The 24,636-nt window shown below is 39.8% G+C and overlaps 1 protein-coding gene across 1 annotated transcript in view; it reads left to right on the top strand.

Annotated features, from left to right (window-relative positions):
• CD44 (CD44 molecule (Indian blood group)) overlaps nt 1-24,636 on the top strand; it is a 54,507-nt gene that overhangs the window by 5,867 nt on the left and 24,004 nt on the right. Inside the window, 7 exon segments of the mRNA XM_058026202.1 lie at nt 12,637-12,802; nt 15,950-16,086; nt 17,464-17,535; nt 18,171-18,410; nt 19,289-19,384; nt 22,642-22,767; nt 23,429-23,551. Coding sequence (XP_057882185.1) covers nt 12,637-12,802; nt 15,950-16,086; nt 17,464-17,535; nt 18,171-18,410; nt 19,289-19,384; nt 22,642-22,767; nt 23,429-23,551 — 960 coding nt within the window.

Genomic DNA, 24,636 nt, shown 5'->3' with positions numbered 1-24,636 from the left:
TTCCCTCATTTACACAGGTGTGTAAATGTAGAAAAAAAGCTTCTTTTGCTAATGAGTCTTCATGTTTATGAATGTAGGGCTTTGTTCTCTGTTCCTGTATGTTGTTTATATATGAATTTGACATAGAGGAACCCTTAGAACATGGAAGTGAAGTAATACGTATTTTGTTTTAATCAATTTCACCAGTAGCAGTGCTGTAAAAATCAGATAAAACTATATTGCTCTGACAGTTTTATCCTGTTTACTTGTGTGTTTGCTATCTATATATGCACTAAGGACTGGCAGCTTTTTAGAGCTCAATAGCAATTGTTTCCTGTTAGACAACAGCAAATGCAAAGTAGAGTTTCCTTAAAGAATTCTTATTCCATGCTTATCTTTTTATGATTAGTGATGTTTGAAGCTGTTTGCCAAGTGAGAACTGACTTACATCTTTTGCCCTGCTGTCAGAATGAACACTTCTTTAGGTTCGAGAACTTGAAAATTTATTTAATACTTAGCTGAAGTTTAATTTAAATTTAAAACTTAATTTAAAACTTGACTAAATTTAGTCAAGTTTTGCTCGTGTTTGAAGCAATACTTCCTAGTGATAAATATCAACTGTCCTATTGAGATTTTGGAGGTATTGCTACTTAAACTTGATGCTCTGGCAAAGGCTGTAGGGCTGGAGTGTGCAGTGACTTTGGAAGCTTGGTATTAACGAAATACCACTCTTCCATTGCACTAGTCAGAGTAAACTTTGTCTTGTGAGGAGCACAGTCTCTCCTAGCACAGAAAATAAAAATGTCCTCCTTGAGACTGGGTATTGAGCTCTAAACTTTTAAACTCCTCTTTTCCACCGTGTAACCAAATCATTTTATAGCCTACTGAGAAGAGATACTTGGTGGTTCCAGTTCACCACTGAGTGGGCACAGCTAAGGTTTTAGAGAAGCATTTATCCCCTTGACAATTCTTGTATTAAAACCAGTAACTGCCAGACATTTTGAGCATGTGAGACACATTCCCATGGTGACTGCCTAGAGAAAAGTTTCTTTCCTGCATTTATGGCTTGCCTCAGTAAAACCCTGGATCCATTTGCTCCCTGTTGTGGTATAAAATATTACAGAGCACTTCTAAGAGTGTCTGTGATGATTTTTGTGTCTAGTGATATTTCTACAAGATCAGTTCTATTCACTATCTTTTTTCTTTTTTTTCTCCTTTTATTCTTATGGCTTAATTTCCTGGATGCTTTTTAGGTGGGAAGAGATTACAGTAGTTTTGTTTTATTTTCTCAACATACTCTTGACCTGCCAAGTCTCACACATAATCCAGTAGTGATATTGTTTGTGCTCTCACTGGACAGAGAACAGCAATTTCTGTTTTTTTTTTAAACAGCGAAGCTGGGGCAATCTTATAGCATCATGGAAGAGTAAGATCAGCACAGTTTTTCAGGTGATTTTCAAGGGCATCTCTAGGCATATACACTAGATAGTGTTATTTGTCTCTGTGTGTTTATGTGGATTAGAAAAAGCCCAGTTGTCCAGTTTTCCAGGAGGAGACATATTCTGTGAGTAGGAGATTGTTAAGACCAATGACTAAATCTGAATTTGCTTTCTGGTAATGCTTTGATGGGAGCTTATTTTAATTTTGGTAGTACATATAACAGGTATTTTGTGTTTCTTTCTGGAGCTGGAGATAATTTTTCTTCTTCTTTTATATTTCGTAACAACTCCTATTACTTATATATATGCCAGTGGGGACCCTAACTATTGTACATTGGTGCAGTATAAATAATATATTGCTTAAAGAATAGTGCAAGACTGGTAAGATGTTTCTACAGTGCCCTTAAAGAACAGTAGAATTTCTATCCAAAATTTTTGCAAATTAATAAACTCTTTAATTAACTTCTTTTGCTGAGAAAAGGAGGAAAAACTTAAAAAAGCTCTCTATGCCTGACTAGGATACCCTTCAAAATAAAATATAAACAGTGTTATTTGCTTCAATTGCTTCTGTGTTATCACAAGCCCCTTAAAACATAGCCACAGCACTGAGAGTCTTGGGCCCAGCAAGGTTTATATTCATTAATAACCTACAAAAGTATTTATTGATAACGTTTACTTAATACACATCCACATCTTCAAAGCTCAAGGTAGACATTAGTCACAAAAATAAGTGGTCTCTCCTCAGTATGTCCTACAGTACCTTAAACATTCAAACATTTCAACACCAGTCTGAGATGTATTCCATATCACTTCGGAAGTAGATGGTGTCTCTGTTGAAATTTAGTTCTTGTTTTTTTCCTTCCATTGTGCAGAGTTTACGTAAATATTACAACATTTGGTCAAGAGGGAGTTACCTTATTTGGTGGATTCCATCAACACCTTCAGCAGAGCTGGAGTCAGGCTGGATGTATGTAAATTACCCTAGAACTTCGAATTTGAAGTCTAGGTATAGTGGTATTTAATAGAGAAATAATATTCCCAACTAATGAGAAAGAAGTGAACTGACAAACATGCTGCCTGCAGAAAATACTGATTTGTGATTTTTGTAGCCCATGGGAAGTCAGTGTTTTTATCCCTGCCTCACAGGCAGGACAACAGAGAGACAGAAATATAGCTGTAAATAGAACATCTTCTCCAAAGCCCCAGCCCCTTGTCCCATCAACAAGATCAGTGCCTCTCTTGCCTCAGTTTCAGAAAGCAGCTATCATTTCACATACAGGGCGATTTCAGATGAAAGAAGCATTATGATTAATTGTAAGAAAAACGTTCTTGTGCAAATATTATTCTACTGGATAGGAAGTGAACAAGAACACAGAGGACCAGAGCATTCTCTGAAAACTGTTACCGTAAAAATAGGAAACTCTCTTCAGTTACTGTTTGGCAATCCATCACTGAGTCTGGTTGTGCAATCCTTCCTTCTGCCAAGCAGTATGTGTGAGAAAATACCCCTTATGAGTAAGAGTAAGTGTTTTCCTAATTTTTGAATCACCCATACTGATGCCTTAAGTTTTAGCTTTCATGTTTTGCAGATTCTGTACTGCATTACTTTATAACTCTCAACTTCATATGAAGTGTTAGCAAGTTCTTCTGACAGTTTTGTCAGACAAAATAATCTGTTTTCCAAGGAGAGCCAAGGACCCATTACAGCTTCAGGCCCCAAAAGCATAAATAGCAGTGAACTGAGGAGAGCAGTCTGGAAGGATGGAACTTCATAACCTGAAGCAGTAATTGGACAATTAAATATGTAAATCGACCAAAACCTATAGAAGTGCAAAAACTCGTGACCCATTGTCTGTCTTGGGTGTAGCCACAGATGGGCTCTTGTAGTGCCCAAGGTGTATCCTTTGAAGGATACCTACTTTATTCCTTTAAATAACTTATTCCTTTAACACTGTCTAGCCTCTGCTCTAGGGAGCCTCTAAAGGCATCAATACAACCCCTTTTTTGTAGACCTACACTGAATTTCTTAATAGTATAAGTCTTCTGTCTGACTTTATTACTCATAGTGGTCAGGTCATACCATTTAATCAACACAGTCACAATCACATCAGTGTTGACTCACAGGAATTGCAAGGCAATGTATTGACACCTTTTTTCCACCCCTGATGTGATACAAATATATCCACAGTGATAGTCATGGCAACATGACTAATTGAAATTTATCTTTTACTTTTTAACTTACTGGTTTTGGTATCTTGAATTGATTTCTATATTGGGAAATAGCCCGATGTCTCCCACCCTTCCAGAGAAAGTAGTTCTATGAGTCAGGTCATTCAGCAGTTTGTTATAGCAAGGTGTTTCTAAGACATGTTTTTGGGCTGTTCAGGGAAGACAAGAGGATCTATGCACAGTGATTGGTAGCAAATCACCTGGAAAAGTTGTTTCTCACTGCATCACCTACTTCGGCTGTTCCTAAGACATCACAGAATCACAGTATGGCTTGGGTTGGAAGGGACTTTAGGGATTACCTCGTTCCAACCCCTGCCATGGACAGAGATGCCACCCTCTAAATGAGGTTGCTCAGGGCTCCATCTAACCTGGTCTTGAATGCTCCCAGGGGTGGAGCTTCTCTGGGCAACCTGTTCCAGTGCCTCCTACCCTCACAATAAGGAACTTGTTCCTAACATCAAATCTGAATCTTTTCTCTTTTAGTTTAAAACTATTCCCCCTTGTTCTATTGCCATCTGCCTCTACAAAAATTCTCCCTCTTTTTAAAAAAACCCTTTAAGTACTGCAAGGCCATAGTGAAGCCTCCTCAGTGCCTTCTTTTCTCTAGGTTGAAGAGTCCCAGCTCTCTCAGCCTCTCTTAGTAGCAGATGTGCTCCAGCCCTCCAGTCATTTTAATGACCCTCATCTGGACTTGCTCTGAAAGGTCCATGTCCTTATGCTGGGGACTCCAGAGCTGGATGCAGCACTCCAGGTGGAGTTTTACAAGGGCAGAGTAGAGGGAAAGAATCACTTCTTTGCCCTGCTGGCCACGTTCCCTTGGATGCAGCTCAGGATGCTGTTGGCTTTTTGGGCTGGGAGCATACACAGATGGCTCGTGTCCAGCTTTTCATCCATGACAAATCCCAAGTTTTTCTCATCAGGACTGCTCTCAATGAGTTTTTCTCCTAGCCTGTACTCTTATGTCCTGGATGGATGCTTTGTCTAGTGCTCTTGATGAGTTTTGCTTCAAGTAATGTCCTTGGTGAGAGGAAAAATATTGTGGTGCTTTATTAATTAGTAATGTCTTTGGGAAACAATGATGCTTCACTGTTTGAGGGTGATTCCATGCATGCAAAAGTGTATTGCCTTTATGTATCTCCACTGCCTAAATATATGTAGGATTTAATGTAGTATTTGAAGTCACAGAATATCAAGGCCCCACTGCCAGTGCTTCTTTCCCATTCTTCCCTCAAGCAAGAAAATCTTCACTGTCTGCCATGAATTGTTAAATTTAAATAAACTTTTTTTTAATAGGAAAAATATCACTATTCCCACCATATTTGTGATAGCAATAGCATTGTGTACATCTTAATGCTTATTGCAAACTCTAGTTATTAAATGTGCCTTTTTACGAAACCAGTTCAAAAAGATTCATAACTAAGACTATAAGAATTATTAAAGAAATTTAACTGCTCATGTAGCTTAGTGTATGAATAACCTGCATACATCTTAGTAAAGTTACTTGCTAGTCAGAATTTTCAGTATAAATCTCAAGATTCTTGAATCCCTAGTAAATGCATGGGTAGACCCACAAAGACTCCATTAAATGGAAATATTTTGCCACCAAAAATTCCAGGAGAAGTTGCCTGCTGGCCTAGGCAATCTGGTTACAGACTATGGGATCCCTGTCATGCTTGTATTAGGGGAAAAACAAGGGGAGTAGTGGATGTGAAAATATTCTGTTCCATCATCAGAAGCTTGCATAAGAACTTTCCCTTTGACTTCTACGGATCATTCCTACACTGTGGGGCATATTCTGAGCAGCCTTCCTTTCTTTGGTATGTCTCTCAGAGTAATGTTATCTTTGTTTTAACTGGCTGGCTTTCAGAGGTTTAGAAAAGATTCCTGAGGTTCCTTTCTTTGATTGGACAAGTGACAGAGCAGTGAATAGGAGTAAGGTCCTCTGGGCTCCAGACTGGGGATCTGTCCGCTGAGTCTCTGTGTGTATGTCAACTGCTTTTATCCCAAATAACTAAATCGGTCTAACAGTGAAAATCAGACTCCGGCTATTATTCTCCAGCTTTGTTTCATGTGTTTCTTCACCTGGGTTGCATGGAACTGATCCCAACTGATTCTCCTCACAGCCCTTGTTACTCATCCTTTGGGGTTAGACTGCTCACTGTACAGCCTGGAGCTCTCCTGGTATCGGCAATGTTGATTATGTTTTCATCATTTCGAGGGGGCATATCAGATAACTAATTGCAGACTATGATATCACTGCCTGCAACTTTTCCCCCGAGGTGCTGTGCAGCTGTACCACATCCTGCTGCAGTCTGAAAACTTTTAGCTCCCTATTGGGTGAGACTATTACAAAAAGACTAATATTAATGTCAGCAGCAAGGAGGTTTATCATAAGTGATGACACCGTATCGGCTCACTCAGGATGTTTACCAGAGCAACAGTTGCCACGCAGATAAAGTATGATTGGAAGATGCATTAGCAGATTCTTTTCTTCCTACAGCAACTGCTGAGGACTGAGGCATATTTCTTGTACTTACTTGCATTTTGAGTAACTCTGTGAAGGCTTGATTTATTAATAGCACTACCCCCACACCCGTTGTTTTAAAGCAGCAGCCAGGAGAGCTGTCAGTTAAGAGACTGGAGATTTTTGTCCATCAGCAGACAGATCCAGAGACAGTGACTGCATGATCCGTAGGCAGATTCATTAGGAGCAACAGTTTAGAAGAAAGTCAGCAGCTTGAGCTTTGTCTCGCATCCCATTTCCGGTGTGCACTTCCAGAAGACAGAAATGCAAGGAATGCTTGCTAATTTTTGTTGGAGAAAGGAGAACCTCCCACAGCACTGTATCCCACTCTGGCCCCTGTGCATACGTCCAGCCACATTTCTTTTTCACTGCAGAGATCTGCCTCAGCCCACTTGGACCTCAAGGTTAGCATGGCTGTCTCATGGCTTTTCATGCAGTTAGCAGCACACAGGAAAGTGAGAAAGCTACACTCTTATTTGCTTTTCTAGAGTGAATTACTAGGTATCCAAATATACCTGGGTAGTAGGAACAGCTTGGGCACAACTTCAAAGAAAGTTCTGACTTTGCACCTTTGGATCTATGGAGAGTCATCTTCACTTTCTTGTCACCACACCCAGCTACTAAGAATACGTTGTCTCTATTTATAGCAGGAATGCCTTGCAAACATGCAGGTAAATCCCTTTTAAACTGTTTTCCTGGACATTGCTGTCTTTAAAAAGCCAGGTGTGCAGAGAATTTTTCCCTCCCTGAATATCACATAACTATTATGGATATAATTATGTGGCGTTTTTCTGTCCCATTACAATTTTCAAGGCTTAGAACATTTTTCTATGCCAAACTGAAATGAAAATATGACATTTTAAAGGATCCCTGAGGAAAACTTTTGTCTGGGTTCCTTAAACCATCTACATGTATTGCAGCCATGTAAACATTTAAACCTAACTTTCTTAAGTGATTTTATTTTATTTTGTGCAAATGAATTATTTTAATTTCAGAATTAAGGGTAATTTCATACTGGAAAACAAATTCCTTATTTTGCTTTATTTAAGTATCCACAAGGGATAATTTGAAAACTAAAAATAAGGTTTATTGCCACTAAATCTAGAAATGTATTTCCTATAAGTCATTGTAGGTTTCACAGCTTGGCAATACTCCAAGGAAAGTATTTCATCAAATAACTCCCAAGAATCTGTGAAGACTTTCACTGTCACTATTTGGAGAATCCTGGCTTATGGAGCAAGTGGTCTATTTCTAGATTTGTTTCTTTGCTTTCTTTGGAGAGTATTGGTTGGCAGAACCAGAATATCATAAATGGAGGAACACAAAACCAGCCACACTTAATGATGATATGTATGGCTTGATCCTTGGCACTTTTGTGTTGGGATGGTAAAGGACTGCTGGCTTCATTCACATGGATCTTGCAAATTTGACTTCTGAATTTTGATCAGTGTGTAGTCATCCCAGTTTTGCGTCCTATTTTCCCAGCACAGTTTTCCTTTCCTCATCAAGCCCTGAGGGATTCAAGTATAGGTGTGTTTTAATGATGTCGACACGTGTCTATTAGTGAGTGTGGCTGGGATTAATGAATCATTTCACATAACCTAGCAAACAGCCATCCAGTGGTTTTCATCACTGCCTTGGGCTTCAGTCCAACTTCTGACATAAAGGTAAAAGCCTCTCTATCCTGTTACAGTTGCCTGGGCTGCAAGTTGCTTGAGTGAACTTTTTTACTAATAGACTGAAAAAAAGGTAGAATACTCAGCAAATAATGCTTTCCAGGCCCATGTGTGTTGTAGTATATTCAGTAATCACTGAATGATAGTTTTTGTACATTTTAAGTTCTCACAGATGTCAAAATGGCAGTAATCAGACTTACGTAATATATACATTGACAAAATGTTTTGGATCCTGAAATGTTTTATGAATCCATCCCATATGAAATTTTGTATTCAGAGGCCATTTCCTCGAGTCAGATATAAAATATGCATTCTTATTTAGCCATGAAGTAGTTTTCTTGAGAAACAATTAGAAAACCAGGCATAACTAGAGATAGGTCTGAACTGAGAGACAAGATCTGAATTGTCCAGATCTCCTCAGATTTTAGGACTCATGTGGCCCAATTCATAGATTTGCTTGAAGAGGAATAGTAATGACTAGGATTTTCTTTTAAATATATTTTAATCTGTTTCCAGTATGTTACTTTTTGCTGCTTCATTGCTAGCATGCATTTAAAGCAGGTGATAATATTCATAATGCAGGTATCAGTGCTAAGCTGGTGGTGGTTCCTGTTCAGAAGTGTCAGTACAAAATTCAATAATCTGTGATTATAAGGAAACAATTACACATGTACATCTGCCTAGAGCTAGAAATCAGTTTTATAAATATAGAACATAGTTCTTACAGTAAATGTAAATCCTATATCTATTAAAACAAAGAGAATGAAAACTATATGCGCTGTCAAACTTCTAGTTCTGTCCCTTTTGTCAGCCCCAGTGTAGCACATCCTGGTGAGCTATCAGTCATCTTGAACCACAAACTGAAAAGGAAAATCCCCACCAAAACATCCCCCTAACATTTCCTGGTTGCCATGCCGTTCAGCATGCGGTTTTACCAAGAACTCTGTTAGCATGTACGAGTCTTACACTGCTTTTCCTCCAGCGGGCAGGCTGTTTGCACATCCTCCACTTGCCTTGCTTTGATGTATCTCTGCAGCTGCTAAAAGATCTGCTGCTTTTTTGTTTTCTTTCCCTCCAATAAAAGACAGTTTGAGAATGAAACCCCCAGGTGGTGTCTTGAAAACAATGAAAACTGGGGAGTAGAGCGTGAGGTGTCCATACAGTATACCAAAAATCTTCATGGAAAATTAATTCCAGTGGGAAGACTTAGCATGAATCATTGTTACTCATTATACATAAGGGTTGCAGAATCAGGGTGGAAGTGGAAATTGCACCTGGTTTCTTACAGTGACAGTTTCTAACAAGCCTCTCCTATTAATTATCAGGGTGTAACTCACACTTCTGTGACAGGACAATGCTCTTTAGTCTGTGTGAGGCGATTCCACCCCACCAGCGGGCTCTAGCTAGCAGATTGTCTGGGGAACCAAAGTTAGTGATTTTGGCTGACAAGTATTGATTGAAACTGGTTTAGATGTGTGAATGAGGATAGCAGAGAAAGGTTTGCATGCAGCTGCTTGAGAGAGGGCGCCAGAAATCCCAGCAAGGATGGGGAGAAATGTAGAAGTTAATGCTTTCCATGCTTATAAAGCTCAGCACAGACAGAAGCACTTGATGGCTTTGGGTTGTGTCACCCAATCTCATGGTCTGGGTGAGATTGATGATTATGACAATTCCGATGTTTTTCGTACTGTTTGCCTTCTTCAAGGGCTATTATTAAACAGCTCTAGCAAATCATGTGAATGAAGGAAAAAAGGAAGGATTGTGTCCTGTCAGTCCTCAAAGCCAGACAGCTCTAGGAGGAGGAAGGAGGGAAAGTTAGCGTGCTGTTGGTGATTTCACTGTGAGTCCACTCTGAGTCAGCCCCTTTGAAGATTCAAAAATGTTAAAAGGATCAGCAATAGTCAGTCATGTTAAATGAGTTTTACATTGCCTTGGCTCTTGGAACACGATAAAAATCCATCTTTTGCATAAGTGTGTTACAGCCAGCTAAGTAACATCAATATAAAATTAATGGATTTGGCCTTCTTGCCCTATGGGAAAAGGTGAAATATGTGTTTTGATTTAAATTTTAGTCATGTTTCTTACTTAATTCAAAATTACTCTGTAAGCCTCAGGATGGGAAAAAAATGAAGGTATTAATTTAGTTTAGATCCCATCATTTGTTTTTGATATGGTATTTATTAGTGTGATTAGAATTTTTTTTTGTTAATTCAGTTAAGGGTCCCTCCCCATTGTGTGAATGTTAAAATCTGAGACTATACAGTAAAAATGCTGTGTTCCCTGATAGCTCATTTTTAAAATGTGATAATTACTGCCTTCAAAGAGTAGATGCTGAATTTACACAATTTGCTTAGACTGTGAAATTCTGTGTGAGTTTTGAGTATGCTTTGGTCCTTTTTCCATACTCAGCTCTTCATGAACAGAGTGTCTCTGCTGCAGCAGTGGTACTTTTGGAATAGTAGGCGTAGAAGATATCATCAAAGTGAAGACAGAGATGCTGTCTCAGCATTACTGTAGGACGCAGTGCCAACGAATTGGATGGCCTCAAACCCAGTTTTGAGAACTGGATTGCCACATTTTTGCCTGGGGTTTCCTGGACACCCACGTGATCTCCCATGCTGCGCAGGCAAGGCTTCCTGGCAGTGTGGCTGGGCGTTCTCCTGCAGCTGGGCAGCACACGTGCAGCCAGCCTGGCACCCCCAGCAGCATCCTGGGGTGCAGGGTCTGCTCAGGCTCAGCATTTCCATGGAAAACGTACACACGTGCAGGCATTTCCATAGAAAACGTACACACGTGCAGGCATTTCCATAGAAAACGTACACACGTGCAGGCATGCAGCCCACGTGCCGTTCCATTAAGCCTATCTGTGTGAGTAAGCCTACTTTTTTGAGCAGCAGAACTCTAAGTAATTGACTCTCTAAGCAGAATTCTGAGTATGATTGAATCTCAGAGTGGTAATAGAGCAAAAATTGTTGTGTTTAAAACCAGGAGTGGGCTGAGGTTTGACGATAGCTAAATCAACTCTCTCTAAACAAAAGCAAACTTCACTTTATAATTCAGTGAATCTAGGATTAACTGCAATCAAATGGAACCCAAAGCAAGTGTATGTGGTATCTGCTTTCACACTGAAAGCTTTTTAGAAATTAGCCTAAAATTATCAGAAAAGATGTTGATGCTCCAAGAAAATTTATCTCCAAAATCACTGAGCTTGTTATGTTAAAGTAATCAAGTACAGCTTTGTGATCTTATCCCCATATTTAACATTAAGTCTTGTGCCTCACAGAGTGTGTTTTAGGAAGAGAGAATGAAGAAGGGAAAAGTAAAGAGAAACCTTTTTTCTTGTCTAGGTAATTTAATAGCTGCTTAATACAGCTACTGCCTGGACAACGTCCAGGACACTATCAGGTTTTGAATATGAAATATTTGGAGCCAAAGCAAAAGTCACTGGCATGGCAGATGTGAGAGCAGCTCCATCCTAGCAGTAGTCAAGGAGTGGCAGAAGGGCCATATGTTTTTTAATGACATGTGACAACAAAATATTAAAAATACAGAGAACTGTAATTAACAAGACTGTTAAACAGCTCTGAAATACTAATTGATTTTGTCTAAATTAAATTTTTTTTGTCAACCAATACTGGGGAAGATGGAATTGTTGGAAAAGAGGTTTTTTTTCTGTTCATTTTGTGGGAAGGCTATCCAAGTAACAATAATGATTAATTCTGTTGCTTATGGTGCAAGCATTCAAGATTGGATGCACAGCTTTTGAGCTTCTTTGGACAAGCAAGCATCAATACTGTTGGACTCCTGCCTATGCTGTGAATAGTGGTTGGCCTCTCATGCATCACCCAGCCTGCATCTTATCTCTTGCATTTTATCTCCTTCAGTGTTTCCTGTGAGCTATGGAAAGGAAAGTTCCTTGAGGTTTACACTGAGTAGATACCTTGTACACAGAATAGCATCAATTTATGAATGGACAAAAGTAATTAAAGAAAGAGTGCATGCCTTGGATATTGTCATTTGCTTTCACATTTATGCTGTAGAACAAAACAAAACAAAATAATCAAGCAAAAATCACATTAGGAAAGTTGCTCATTATTTATAATGTGTCAATGCAAATGTGCATGAATTGCATCTTGTGTCTTTTAGAAAAACAGTTTTCCTATATCATCTGTTTTTTTCAAATAGACAGTAAGGACACACCCTTTTAATATTGGAGAAGACTAGTCTATTTTTCCCTTGCTTTCACATGGAACTTCCATTAAAATTAAGATAAAAATGAGTCATGCTCCTCTTTGCACTGGAAATAATAGCTACTCCTATGAAGTGTGCTTTGCAGTTTGTCATTCTAGTCTGGAGTTGCCACTGCTTTTTTTCTCTTGAGGGAAAGGTGAGACAGAAGCAAAATTAATTCACATTGCTTTGAAGTGTCCTGCTGTTTCCTCATTTCTCTCTACGCACATGATTATTCTTATTTGTATTGATATTTTTATTATTAACCCTTTCTTCTGCACATTAGTGTTAATGGCACGTTAGTTTTCCTAGATACCCTACAAAAACATGTTGTATTCCTGTTTTTGGGAAGGCTGAAGATTTGGCTCATGCCTCAGCCCAAAGAAGGAAAGTATGAAAAAGGTGATTGAAAGTGGCACTGCTTTTTTGAATGAGTTGGTAGCTGTTACTTGTTGTGGGTTTGCTTTCAAGCATTATACTTGAAAAAATTAATTTCCAGGTTTCAGTGAAGCATTAGGTATACATTTTTAACATCTTTTTTCTTTTCTTTTGATAACAGAATTCAATGTAAGTTGCAGATATGGAGGAGTTTTTCATGTTGAAAAAAATGGTCGCTACAGTCTCACACGATCTGAAGCAGTTGAACTCTGCAGAGCTCTCAACAGTACCTTGGCAACCCTAGAGCAGCTGAAGAAAGCTCATGAGCTTGGATTTGAAACTTGCAGGTAAAGAAACTTGAAGACATAGTATATCATGACACCACTAGTGTAGTAATTACATTTGACTTACTGTAGATGCCATGATTGGCTAAATAAGTTATATTCTATAATGAAAAAAACGTCTTTGTGCATGTGTATGTTTGCTCTGAGTCCAGTAATAAGTAAGTCCTTGATGCCATTGTTTTTTGCCATTTATTTTTTTAAAGAAATCACAACCTCACACAGATAAAATATAAAGGCAACAAAAGACTGACAGTATAATCAGCTAGTTAGGAAGATGTTCATATCCTAGTGTGTTACTGAACAATTGGTAAGATAAGTATGTGGGAAGTAAGGACCTAATTTGAGGTCAAAGGCTGAGGATGGTGAATGCAGTGAATGGAACTCAGTCTTGCCAAGGAACAGTAAAGAGCAGCAGATGGTACTGTGAGGGGTTAACTCTTGACATCCCACTGAAAAAACGGCCACAGTACTAGTGCCTTCTTGTAATCTGTGAATGGAGATGTTTCACATGACAGCTACAGTAGTTATTAAAAATCCCAAAACCACATTGTCAAGTGACCTGCTGTATTCAATGATGTATAGGACAACAAATGTGGATGATACAGACTCCCCAGTTTCTCAAAAAGTAACTAGACCAAGAGACTAGAAGTTACAGAAAACTTTTAATTAAAAAAAAATTAAGTGAATAAAAGTATGTGAGGCTAAACAATCTCAATCTTCTCAGTGTTTCCTTATAGCAGAGGTGCTTCATCCCTCTGATCAACTTCATGAAGCTCCTCTGAACTCCAATAGGTCCATGTCCTTCTTGTGCTGGGGACCCCAGAGCTGGACACAGCACTTCAGGCGGGGTCTCAGAGCAGAGAGGGGGAATCTCCCCCTTGACCTGCTGCCCACGCTGCTTGGGACACAGCCCAGGATGAGTTTGGCTCTCTGGGCTGCAAGCAGGCACTGCTGGCTCGTGCCCAGCCTCTCATCCAGCAGAACCCCCAGGTTTTGCTGGCCAGGCTGCTCCCGGTGTGTTTATACCCCAGCTGGTATTGGTGCACTGCTTCCACTGCCTGTGCATTTCCTTCCTGTGCCTTAGTCCCAAAACAGCTGTGCTGGTCCCTTGGCTTGGTTTGCTGATTTCTTACACTGGTATCAAGAGCTCTTGCACTTTATTGGAAGGAATCCTTGAAGACCATCTCTGTTCTTGTCCCTGAGGGCAGGTTCCCAGGATGGCCTATTGACTACCTCCTTGAAGTGCTGGAAGTTTACTTCCCTAAAATTCAGGGGTTTGACTTTGCTCTTCTCCTTGCCCATTTCTCTCAGGACTTCAGACTCCACCACTGCATGATCACTGCAGCCCAGGAGATTCATGGTGGCACACCATTATGGAGTTTAAGTAAATGTCAGCAAATATTCAACTTTATTGCAGTCTAACTTAAACAGCAAGCATGGAGAAATTGAATTTATCTTCTAACTGGCACAGAAAAATTCAGTGGACATGTCTCCAAAATTTTAAGACTTTCACTCTGGTACCATGAGAAATAGTACTGACATCAATGCTGCTTGCAACTATTTCCTGTTCTGGCATGTTCATTTCACAAATATTGTGGTGGTGGACTATGTGAACAGAGAACTCTTAGGGGATTCTTCCATTAGAAGTGGAAATGTAATTTAAAATTGTACCATGTAAAGACGAGAAAGAGTTCTTTACTCTGAGGGGAAGTCCCTCATAATGCAGTAGGCATGATCTTTTCAGACATTAGCACATGAACATACACAGCATTCTGAATTGCCCAGCACTACACAATATTTAAAGATCAAATCCTAAATAATGCATAGGGGTAGAGATTTCTATGCAAGCAATTAGGAGTATTCTAAACTATGAAAAACATTTTCTAAAGCTAAAATATGAAGGCAATTGAAAGAAGAAGAAGGATTTTTTTTCCCCCAGGGGGAAGCTGTAATTTTTAATTAATGTTACAATTCCCTAATTCACATTTTACCAGAGGACGGATTTGGACATGCAAGCCATGTAGATAGGATTTCTTCCTCCCTTCCTTCTGGCCAACCCTCCCACCCTATTGCATTCATTTGTTGATCCTGTGCTATAAGTAATCCTTGTCAGTAAGCTTTAGCTCTTATTAAACTTGAGTAGGAGAGGGAAAATATGCTGTATATAACCATCCAAATGTGTGTGAATAAGATGAATCAACAGAGCCTAACACAAGTAGGTCAATATTGGTTTGTAAAGTGTCAGCGTTGTAAGCTTAGTTGCGAGTGTGAGTAAAGCAATTTATAATTCCACCTACAAGTTTCAGAATTGCAGGTATCTGCACATTAGACATGAAACTCAAATGATGTTCCTAGATAAAAAATTGCAAAGCTGTGACATTTGCTCCTCCTTGATAAATCATTCCTCTCAAGAAGTAAAGCAAAACCCAAACCAAACTTCAGTTCTTGTTACCATTCTGTCACATCTCCAGTTAAATACATTGGAATCAATCAGGTGTTACAGGATTGCAAAACAGTAACAATGTATTGTACCTTATGTAATCACAGTCTTCACTGAATTATGTGAGCTCTGTGCACAATAATCACACTGTTCAACTGAAAGATACAATAAGAATTTGTGGATGAATGATTTTTGTATTTGAATATTTTACTAGGCTGTCAGTTTTTGCAGATAATAATGTGGATTGTAATCATTCTTTAAACTTGCTCAAGTACCATAAATTTAGCCCTCAACATTTCTGTGTGAAATGTTTGGGTGTGTTATGTCAAGGCAATGAAAATGTGAATCCCTAAAGAATGGGAATTTAGTGTCAGGTGATACAAACTCACACTGAACAAAAAGTGCACTCACCTCCCTCACTTTCACTCCCTTGCTCTGGAGCTGATCACCCTATCTAGCCAATAAGATGCATATTTAATTTAAATGTGTTTAGGTCTAGAAATTAAACACAAAATGATGTTGACTGATGGGAGACTGATGTAGCTGCATGTGACAAAGGAACATTCAAATGAAAAAGGAACAAAAAAGCAAAACAGTATGAATAAATGCATGAACCTTTAAATAATAATGGTTTCTTTGTAGCTTCTTAATGTTTGAGGTGACGTCTGCTATAGTAAGTCATATGGTTTATTTACCTCTGTTGTTCACAGGTATGGTTTCGTGGTGGGGTATGTTGTTATCCCACGGATCAATCCCTATCCTCTTTGTGCAGCAAATAACACTGGCATTTACAAACTTTCAGCAAATACAACTGCTCGGTATGATGCATACTGTTACAATGCAACAGGTAAGCAGATGATTTTATGATGCATTTTAGAAACAGATTAACTAAAAATAACATATGTAATCTCCTATTTAAGGTACTGGGATGAGGGTTTATATAATAAACATAGCCTGGTTTTCAGCTGAGAAGAAATACATTTTGTCAGCCTCTAGAAGTGAATCTGTCATGTCAGCAATGACCATTTTATTTTCAGGGTGTTTGGAACTACATCACTTTTCTGGCCTTGGGACAAACTTTGCAGCTTCAGAACAGTTCATGATAATGGCTTAGTGAAGTGCACCAGTGCAGCAGTGATTCTGAAAGACACAACTGCTGTCAGCCTGGCACTCTTCTGTTCATGCAGACATGAGCTTTACAGCCAGGAGCAGTTTTTGTGTTTTGGGGGTGGCTGCCACCTGCAGCAGCTCTGAGGTCTGCAGTGTCCATCCCAGGCCCATGAACAGAGCTACTGCTCTCCTGTTGGCAGATTCATTCAGTATTTGCTCAGGCAAATCTCCATCTAGACATGAGGCAGCTGGACAGCAAGGTGTGTCAGCAGCAGACTGCTTTCTAAGCTTTTGGACTTTTTAATAGTTGGAGATATTATAGCAAATTATTAGGAAAGTGTATATAGTCTGTGACAGATGCTGAAAACACTGTTTGAAAATAAAATCTAAAATAACTTCCAGGATCTTGAATTTCAGTAGATTGTGACATTTGTAGTGGAAGCAGAGAGTTCTTACAGAAAGTTGTAGGAAAAGTTCATCGATGATTTGAATGCAGTGATAATTTTTTATTTTGTTCTTGGTAGTGATATAATTAAAAATCTGGTGTAGTATCATGTGAATTGCTATTGTCTGTCACTCACGGAGGACTACAATGGTGATGTCCATCCCCTCCAGATCTTTATAACTCCTCCCAAGTGTTATTCCCAACCAGCAGTATGAGCAGGTAGCTCATACACCATCCCCAGGTGGGGCACTTCAGCCCACAGGGGCCGGCAGCGCTCACCAGAGCGGGGCACGCGCGGCCTCTGCTGAGCCCTCCAGGGAGGGACGGGGTCTTGCCAGCTAAAAACATTAGAGTTGCCACTGCCACAATGACAGTGGGTCTGACTGCATTGAAACTGTGTCATAAGGCTGTTTTAACTGGCACTGATTGCAGACATTTTCTGGAATGGTTATGGAAATGGGGAATCTCATTGTTAGCTGACGGAACAATCTCAAAGTGCCCCACCTGGGAAAGTGGCACAACAGTGAATAACATTTGTTTGGAAATTTGCTTCCAGTCCTCCTCATCTGAAGCTGATGTTTTGTCGTTATGTACAATTGATTTAGGTATACATGTGATTTTTTAATCCATTTTTTTAAATTAATACTTTCTATTTTCCTTCTTTCACAGAAACAGAGGAAAAAACATGTGAGCCAGTTGTAAAAATAGATACTTCCTTACTCAGCAACCAGGATGAAATAGGTACTGTACTGATTAGAAAGACATGCACTTGCTCAGTTTTTAGTAGCTGGTTATCTTATTTTTACATAAACAATCACTAATATTAAAAAAGCCAAGCCGAACGTAAGAAAAAGAAGTTATGAGATGTTCAGTAGAAATTAAAGCAACTAGTCACTTGTCTTCGCCTAAAGCCTGTGGAGTTTGGCTTATTTCAGGATACCAAACATTTTTTGTATAGGTATTTGACATTTTTTGGTACCTCAGAGCTGCTAACATCCCTTTGAAATAAAGGAATTTGCTTAAAACTGCATCCTTCATACATCTGATTTGAGCTGTTTGTTAGAAAAGCTGCTGGAAGCTGAAAAAAGGCTCATAATAAATTATATCTTCCAACTCTAAGATCTGATTGACTTTACACATGCCAAGACATTATGTTAAAATCAAGCTGTTTGATAAAAATAAGTGATGCAATTCAGGCCTACAAATGCAAAAAACATATAAATTAGCATATATGCATTAGACATATTTTAGTGATGTATTATCCAGGTTAGATAGGAGGCCAAAACCAGGTGAACTGGTATTAATCCGTAGGCACTATTCTTTATTATGGCTGTGTGCCTCCTTGACACGAATTCCGTTTAATTCCATCTCCGCAGTCATTGACAACGCGGACGGCTCCAGCTTCAACGCGGACGGTACACGTCACACCGCTGGAGAGTCCTCCACCTCAGGGGTGGATGATGAAAATGCAGGTAGTGGATCAACTCATGAGACAACTGCCATGGATGCCTCCATCAGCAGGTCCAGCCCCTCATATTATGGAAGTCCTACTCCAGTCTCACAGCTCCCAGGTCATTCTTCTGGAGGAGGTGAAAAGGAATTTCCTGGAATCTATGGTAAGGACAATAGGTTGAGACTAATTTCATGGGGCCCTGTCAAATACAAATGCCATATTCTTTTCTACTTACTTTATTTAATCTTTTATGTTGCTTGTGTGACTGAAATTATCAGAGGTCTGAAAGACTCACTCCCATTGAACGTTAGGGATACAGATATAAGTCATCCTCTAAGAACAGTAAAGCTTACTGTGTGACTACAGGCTTTTTATCAAATCACTAATAAATTACCAGTGAAGGATACCAGTATTTTGCATTACTATTCTCAATACATACTGAAATTAATTAAAAAAAAAAGCAAGAACATTAGGATTATAAAATTACTTTTCACTGGTGGTGTACTCATGGCATGTTATGCTTGTTTTGACATGTAGCTAGGACTATTGAAGGTAAATCCTAAGACTGTCTAGCTAAGGAACTAGGATCAGAAACATTCCCCACATTCCCCAAGGTGTGTGCAGTGTATTTCTGTTGGTTGCTGTTACAACTGTTACCATCTCTGCTTGCATGCATAGTCTAGATTTTTGGACTAAACCTCGGAATATATCTCAGCAGAGGGGAATATGAATAACTTCACTCATTGCTCTAGAGTCCCTGTCCTCATGTCATACAGCTACAATGAGATCTTGTAGCACTTAAACAGATCATTGCCAGAATGTTCATTGTCACTGTAATACATTCTCCTCTTCAAACGATCTGTTTGGGTGATATCCTTACTGTGTTAGTGAGATAAGCTTATGTGGGACCTGCATCTTTCTTCTCTCTTGGACCAGTACATGAAGGAATGGAGCTTGCAGGGTGGAATAGTTGAAGTACTTGTGAGTACTGTATTGTAACTGAGCTTATGAAATAGTAATGATTTATCCATCACCATACAGGTGATGAATTTCCATCTGTATCACCTGATACCTTTTTTGGGACAACGGCTGGTGATTTCCATGACGAAGATGATGGGCAGTATCCTGCAAGTACTAGTAAGATTTATGTTTCATAATAACAACATTACACAGAGATCACATTAAAATTGCTTTCTTCTTCCAGAAGGGCATTCTGGTAAGTGGTGAAGTATGCAACACCTCAGAAATTGGAAAGACATTGAAATAGACTGCTTTCTAGACTGGTTAAGTGGGTAATGACCTTCACTCTCTGAGACAAGGGGAGCAAAATCATTTACAGTATGTTTGCTGCAATGCTTCTACCTGAGCTCGGAAAGACTGCAGTTTTGGGTTTCCGACAGCTGGTTTATCACTTTATGAGGAATCACAAATTAGTACAACCTATTATTGCTTGAAGTCAATTTATTTCTGAGGTAGAAAAGGATATTTTTGTAGATTCGTGATGTTATTCTAATATATTTGTAGTTGTGAATGTATGTATGTTCCATGTCAAAAACCATGGCCTTGCTAACCAAGGCAGTGCTTTATATGGTAGTTGCAACTACCAAGCCATTTGTGCACTGCAAAAACTAATTTCACCCTTGCTGTTGACAACATTCCTAAGAAAAACCTGGGGTCTGTGGTTACTCCACAATCTTTGAGGACCCAAAAGAACAGTAGCCATCTTCTGTTCTTTGTCCTTACATAGCTTTACTGAGTTGGAAAAACTGCTTACGATGTTTTTATCAAATATGTAGTGCGCAGCAGCTACAATAAATAAAAAGCTTTTGAAGTCCTCTTCCACATTTTAAAGTGGAAATAACATACATATGTTCACACTAGTTCTTATGGTTAGAGTGATAAAGATCTTTGCCTCAGAAAATATAGTGAACCTAAAGGGAGAACATTTTAATTATACAGAGGAAATCTACAGCGGCTTGTTGTAGTAAAGATCAAACTGATAGAAGGGAAAGTTCCTTCCCACTGGCTCTTTGTTTTCTCCATCGGGGGAATCCATGTTCCTTGATTGCCTGTTGGTTGCTGATAGTTGGTCAAATGGTCTAAGTGACTTTGAGAAATAGTGCCCTCATCACTTTATTTAGAGGAAGAATGACTGTATGCATTTCAGTTAGCAAAAGCTCTGCTTAAAGACATAAATTATTAAACCCAAACATCTTTTCTCAGAAGATGTGAAGATTAGTAATGCCTTATAAGTATGCAGATAGAAAAAGAAATATTAGGTTGATTTTACCCCCAAACTTGAAAAAAAGTAGAGAATTTTCTGGTGCTTGTTTCCACTGAAAGCTTTTGTTACAAAATGTTGCCTGTAAGGGGCGGAGGTTTCAGAAAATCGCACCTGTAATAGTGGGGAGCTTGGTTGGCTCTGGTGGTGACTTTTCCTTCCTATATGTTTGCTTTTGTGTGCACATGTGACTTAATCTTTCCCTGTGCTGGTGTTTCTGTACCCACTGAAAAAACCTGTGCATTGTTTCTGTACAGGAAAGCTTTCTGTTTTCATTTTAATACTTGATTACCAAATGTATTGTTCCTAAATATGTATGTCCCTTCCTCTTGCTAGCAGCTCTCTCTCATGGGCAAGATTGTTTTACAGAGGGAAAACTGGAGATATTTAACATCTGAAAAGATCAAAGAAGCTATAGAGCAATGTGATAAAATGCATCAATAATGATAAATGTGTATCACACAAGTGATAACATTGGCATGTTTGTTTACAGGGGTAGGAATGATAAACTGGTTCTCTGGAGGAAAAAAAAATGTATGAAAGTAATGCTCCTGGGCTTTTCTGATAGCTTTGGCTGTTACCCAGCAAGATCACTTTAACACAGAAGTGTTTAACTCATTTAGTTTAATTTTACTGCATTACAAATGAATCAGTAACCTAGCACTCCTTTTAGAAAGACGTAAAGTATAAGCTGTGCATCTCTCTAAGAAGTTATCAAATATTCAGTAGCACAGGAAAAAATGACATGGAGAACAGTCCTAAAAAGAAGGAATAAAGCCATGACCCAATATCTGTTACTTAGTTTGTATAGCAGTGCAGGCTCAGTGGAATATCCTGGTCACAATTTAATTTCCCAGAGAAAAAACCCACAGACAGGGAAGCAGAAAATTAAGAAATAAGTAAAGAAAATTATTTGTCATATATCTTCAGATAGATGGCTGGAAATCTATGTATCTAACTCTGTAGTATGCCAAAGTGAGAAACAAAATTGGTGGCTCTCCACTGTACTAAATTAATTTGTAAAGTTAAAGTTTTTTTAAAGATATATAGCTTAATCTAAAGAATTCTGTGCTATGGTTTGAAATGAGCAATTTGCAAAGCTTCTTGTTCTTCAGATGATACACATTCATTCTTTCTCTGGATTTGGACATCACTTGTGCTGTGCTCCATCAAGTTAATGGGCCAGATTAATACAACATCAGCAGTTTACCATTGACTTTCTCTCCTTGCCCAGACACGTTTTACTCTTTGTTATTAACAAATTATGATTCACCTCTAGGTGTGCCATGAATCAGATGTAGAACTCTTACTGATTAATGGGCTACCTACATGAACAATAACTCTGATTTTTTTTCATCCATATATGATAGACACATTTATATCTATTTGCATAGAAATACCTATGTGGATGCACAGTGGAAGAAAAGGCTGTAGATTCCTGTAATTATTCAAAGGAGAAACATTTTTTCATTCAGAAATATCTATCACAAACCTGTAGAACCTAATACTTGATATGCTGTGTTCTGAGGAAATGTTGTAGATTTCTAATGTGATAGGAGTAAAGCTGTGCCTCCCTCCCTGTGATGTACTAATGCCTGCCTGCAAAGGGGTTCTGGTGTAAAATTAGCTGCCAGCATCAGGACAAGGGGAATGCATGAGCCTTTTGAATATCCTCAGTTCTAAACTCAGGTTCTTGGCAGCATTGGCTCTGTAGATACTTCTTACATCTTTTGATTTTTTTGTCATCTTGGTGGATGTTCCTCATTCTGGGCTCTATTTCAAAGACTATCTGCTCTCTCGTGCTGTCAGAGCCTGTGAAGAACTCACTAACCTTATGGAACATGGAGGGGTGAAAAGCCCCACGGGGCTTTTTGGTGGCTGCTCTCAAGGGAGCATGTTCTTTCCTGGGAGTGCACAAAGTGCTTGCATCTGGCTGGGCATTGGAGGAATGTAATGACACCATGGGTTCATACATTCGCCCTGCTCTCACATCCATCTGTGGGCATGAGCGTGCTCAAGGTGCTGCTGCTGGTGGACTGGACTGTACTGGAGGAAAACTTGCTTCTGAAGAAATAACCACCAGATCTTGGTTAAATGAGCCATGTCGTAACAGCTCCAGGGCCTCATCATGACAACCTGGAGAAAACCACCACCCAAGCTTGGTGGAATCCGTTCCCAGACAACTGGTGGTGGTCGAATCCTGGAGAGAAGACGCAAGAACCCACGCCAGCAACCAGGGGTAAAGAATGCCATGCTCAGAGGCTGCTTGGATTAGGGGCTGAATTACCAGGGAGCAGGGCAGCAAGGTGCACAGACTCTAGGTGGAAGGAGGGATGAATGGGTGACATTTCTCTCTGCTGTTCCTTGCACGGTGCTTGAAGCAGGAAAAGCAAAGTCCCGGGCTCCCTGTCACAGAGTGTGGACGTGGAGCAATGGAGCATTTGTGCACACTGTCCATGTGCCATGGAGGCATTCAGCCTGTTTGAAAGGGATGAGTATGGGAGCATGCCATTGTGTACAGCATGTATCTGGGTCTGTCTTTCTTCCTGTTTGGAAGCAGTTTAGGAGCAGAGTGTTCCAATGAGAAGGACTTGTAGGGGAGAGGAAGGAAAGGATTTCAAGCCAGTAAGCTCTGCTCTACCTGCTATGAGTGTGAACATGGAAAGGTTCCCAAAATGTATGTAAGAGCTCTAGAGGAGCAGCTTGAGCAGGGCCATGGCAGAGGGGAGAACCCCCCGTGAGTGGCAAGGCCAGGAGCAGCTGTGGCCCCTGGGAAGCATGGGGCTGTAAATTCTCTCTGTGATTGTAAGGCTGTGAGTAGAGGAGGCAGGAAAGCTGAAGTGCCAGCAGCAGAAGGCCTTGTGGGTTCGGGCTTCATGGCAGATTTAACATCATCACAGCAGGTGTGACCTCCAGTGGCAGTGATTCAGATGATGAAGACTCTTCAGAGGAGATTGTGTATCCCACCATGTTTCCAGGCTGGGGCAGAAGTGTGGCCAAGGATGAGACTGCTGCAAGTACGAGTAAGGAACTTCTGTTCTCTTTCGTTGGTTTGTTCTTTCTCCTTTCCCATCTGGTGCTCCACCTCCTTAGCTACACATATATTGTTTGAAAATGGGATGATCTCATCATCTTGCTTTCAGAGGCATCTCCCATGTCACAAAAAGGCCAAATTTATAATGTTTGGGCTCCACATAGCTAAAAGTACCATCTTCTATTGATTCTTGAACTGTTGTCTTCCTTCTCATTTGACTTGCGGATTTTCCTTGTGACTTCTTGGGAGTCAAGGATTGATTTCCTTTGGAGGGAATTTCCAGCCTCCTACAAGTGGCACAATTATTTCTCTTAGTCTGCCAACAATTAGTTGGCTTGCGTAGCATGGTGGATGAAAAGACTGTAGATTCCTGTCATTTTTTTAAGCAGAAACCTCTTTCCATCTGTAAATTCAAGGCATAAATCTAGGTATCCTGCTATTTGATATACTGTGTTGTGAGAATAGGCTGTGCATTGGTAACAGGATACAAGTAAAGCTGCTCCTATCTCTCCATGCTGTACTGGTGCCTTCTCTGAAAGGTGTTTCTGGTGTGCATTTAGCTGTCAGCATCTGGTCAAGGGTAATGCATGTGTCTTTTGAGAGGAATGGCCTCGGTTCTGTGCTCAGATCCTTGGCAGGATTGGCTTCATGGGCTTGTCAGTAGAAGACCATTTTGGTTCTCTGGGTGAGCTTATCTCTGGGTATCCCTTTTGCCTATCATGGATACTTCTTCCATCTTTTGTATGTGATTTTTTGTCATCTTGGTGGATGTTCCTCATTCTGGGCTCTATTTCAAGGACTATCTGCTCTCTCGTGCTGTCAGAGCTTTTGAGGAACTCATTAATCTTATGAAATGTGGAGAGGTGAAAAGCCCCACGGGGCTTTTTGGTGGCTGCTCTCAAGGGAGCATGTTCTTTCCTGGGAGTGCACAAAGTGCTTGCATCTGGCTGGGCATTGGAGGAATGTAATGACACCGTGGGTTCATACATTCGCCCTGCTCTCACATCCATCTGTGGGCATGAGCGTGCTCAAGGTGCTGCTGCTGATGGACTGGACGGTGCTGGAGGAAAACTT

The sequence above is a fragment of the Melospiza georgiana genome, chromosome 6 (assembly GCF_028018845.1).
Source record: "Melospiza georgiana isolate bMelGeo1 chromosome 6, bMelGeo1.pri, whole genome shotgun sequence".
Lineage (NCBI taxonomy): Eukaryota > Metazoa > Chordata > Aves > Passeriformes > Passerellidae > Melospiza > Melospiza georgiana.
The sequence above is the reverse complement of the archived record's forward strand: the minus strand, read 5'-3'. Positions and strand labels throughout refer to the sequence as shown.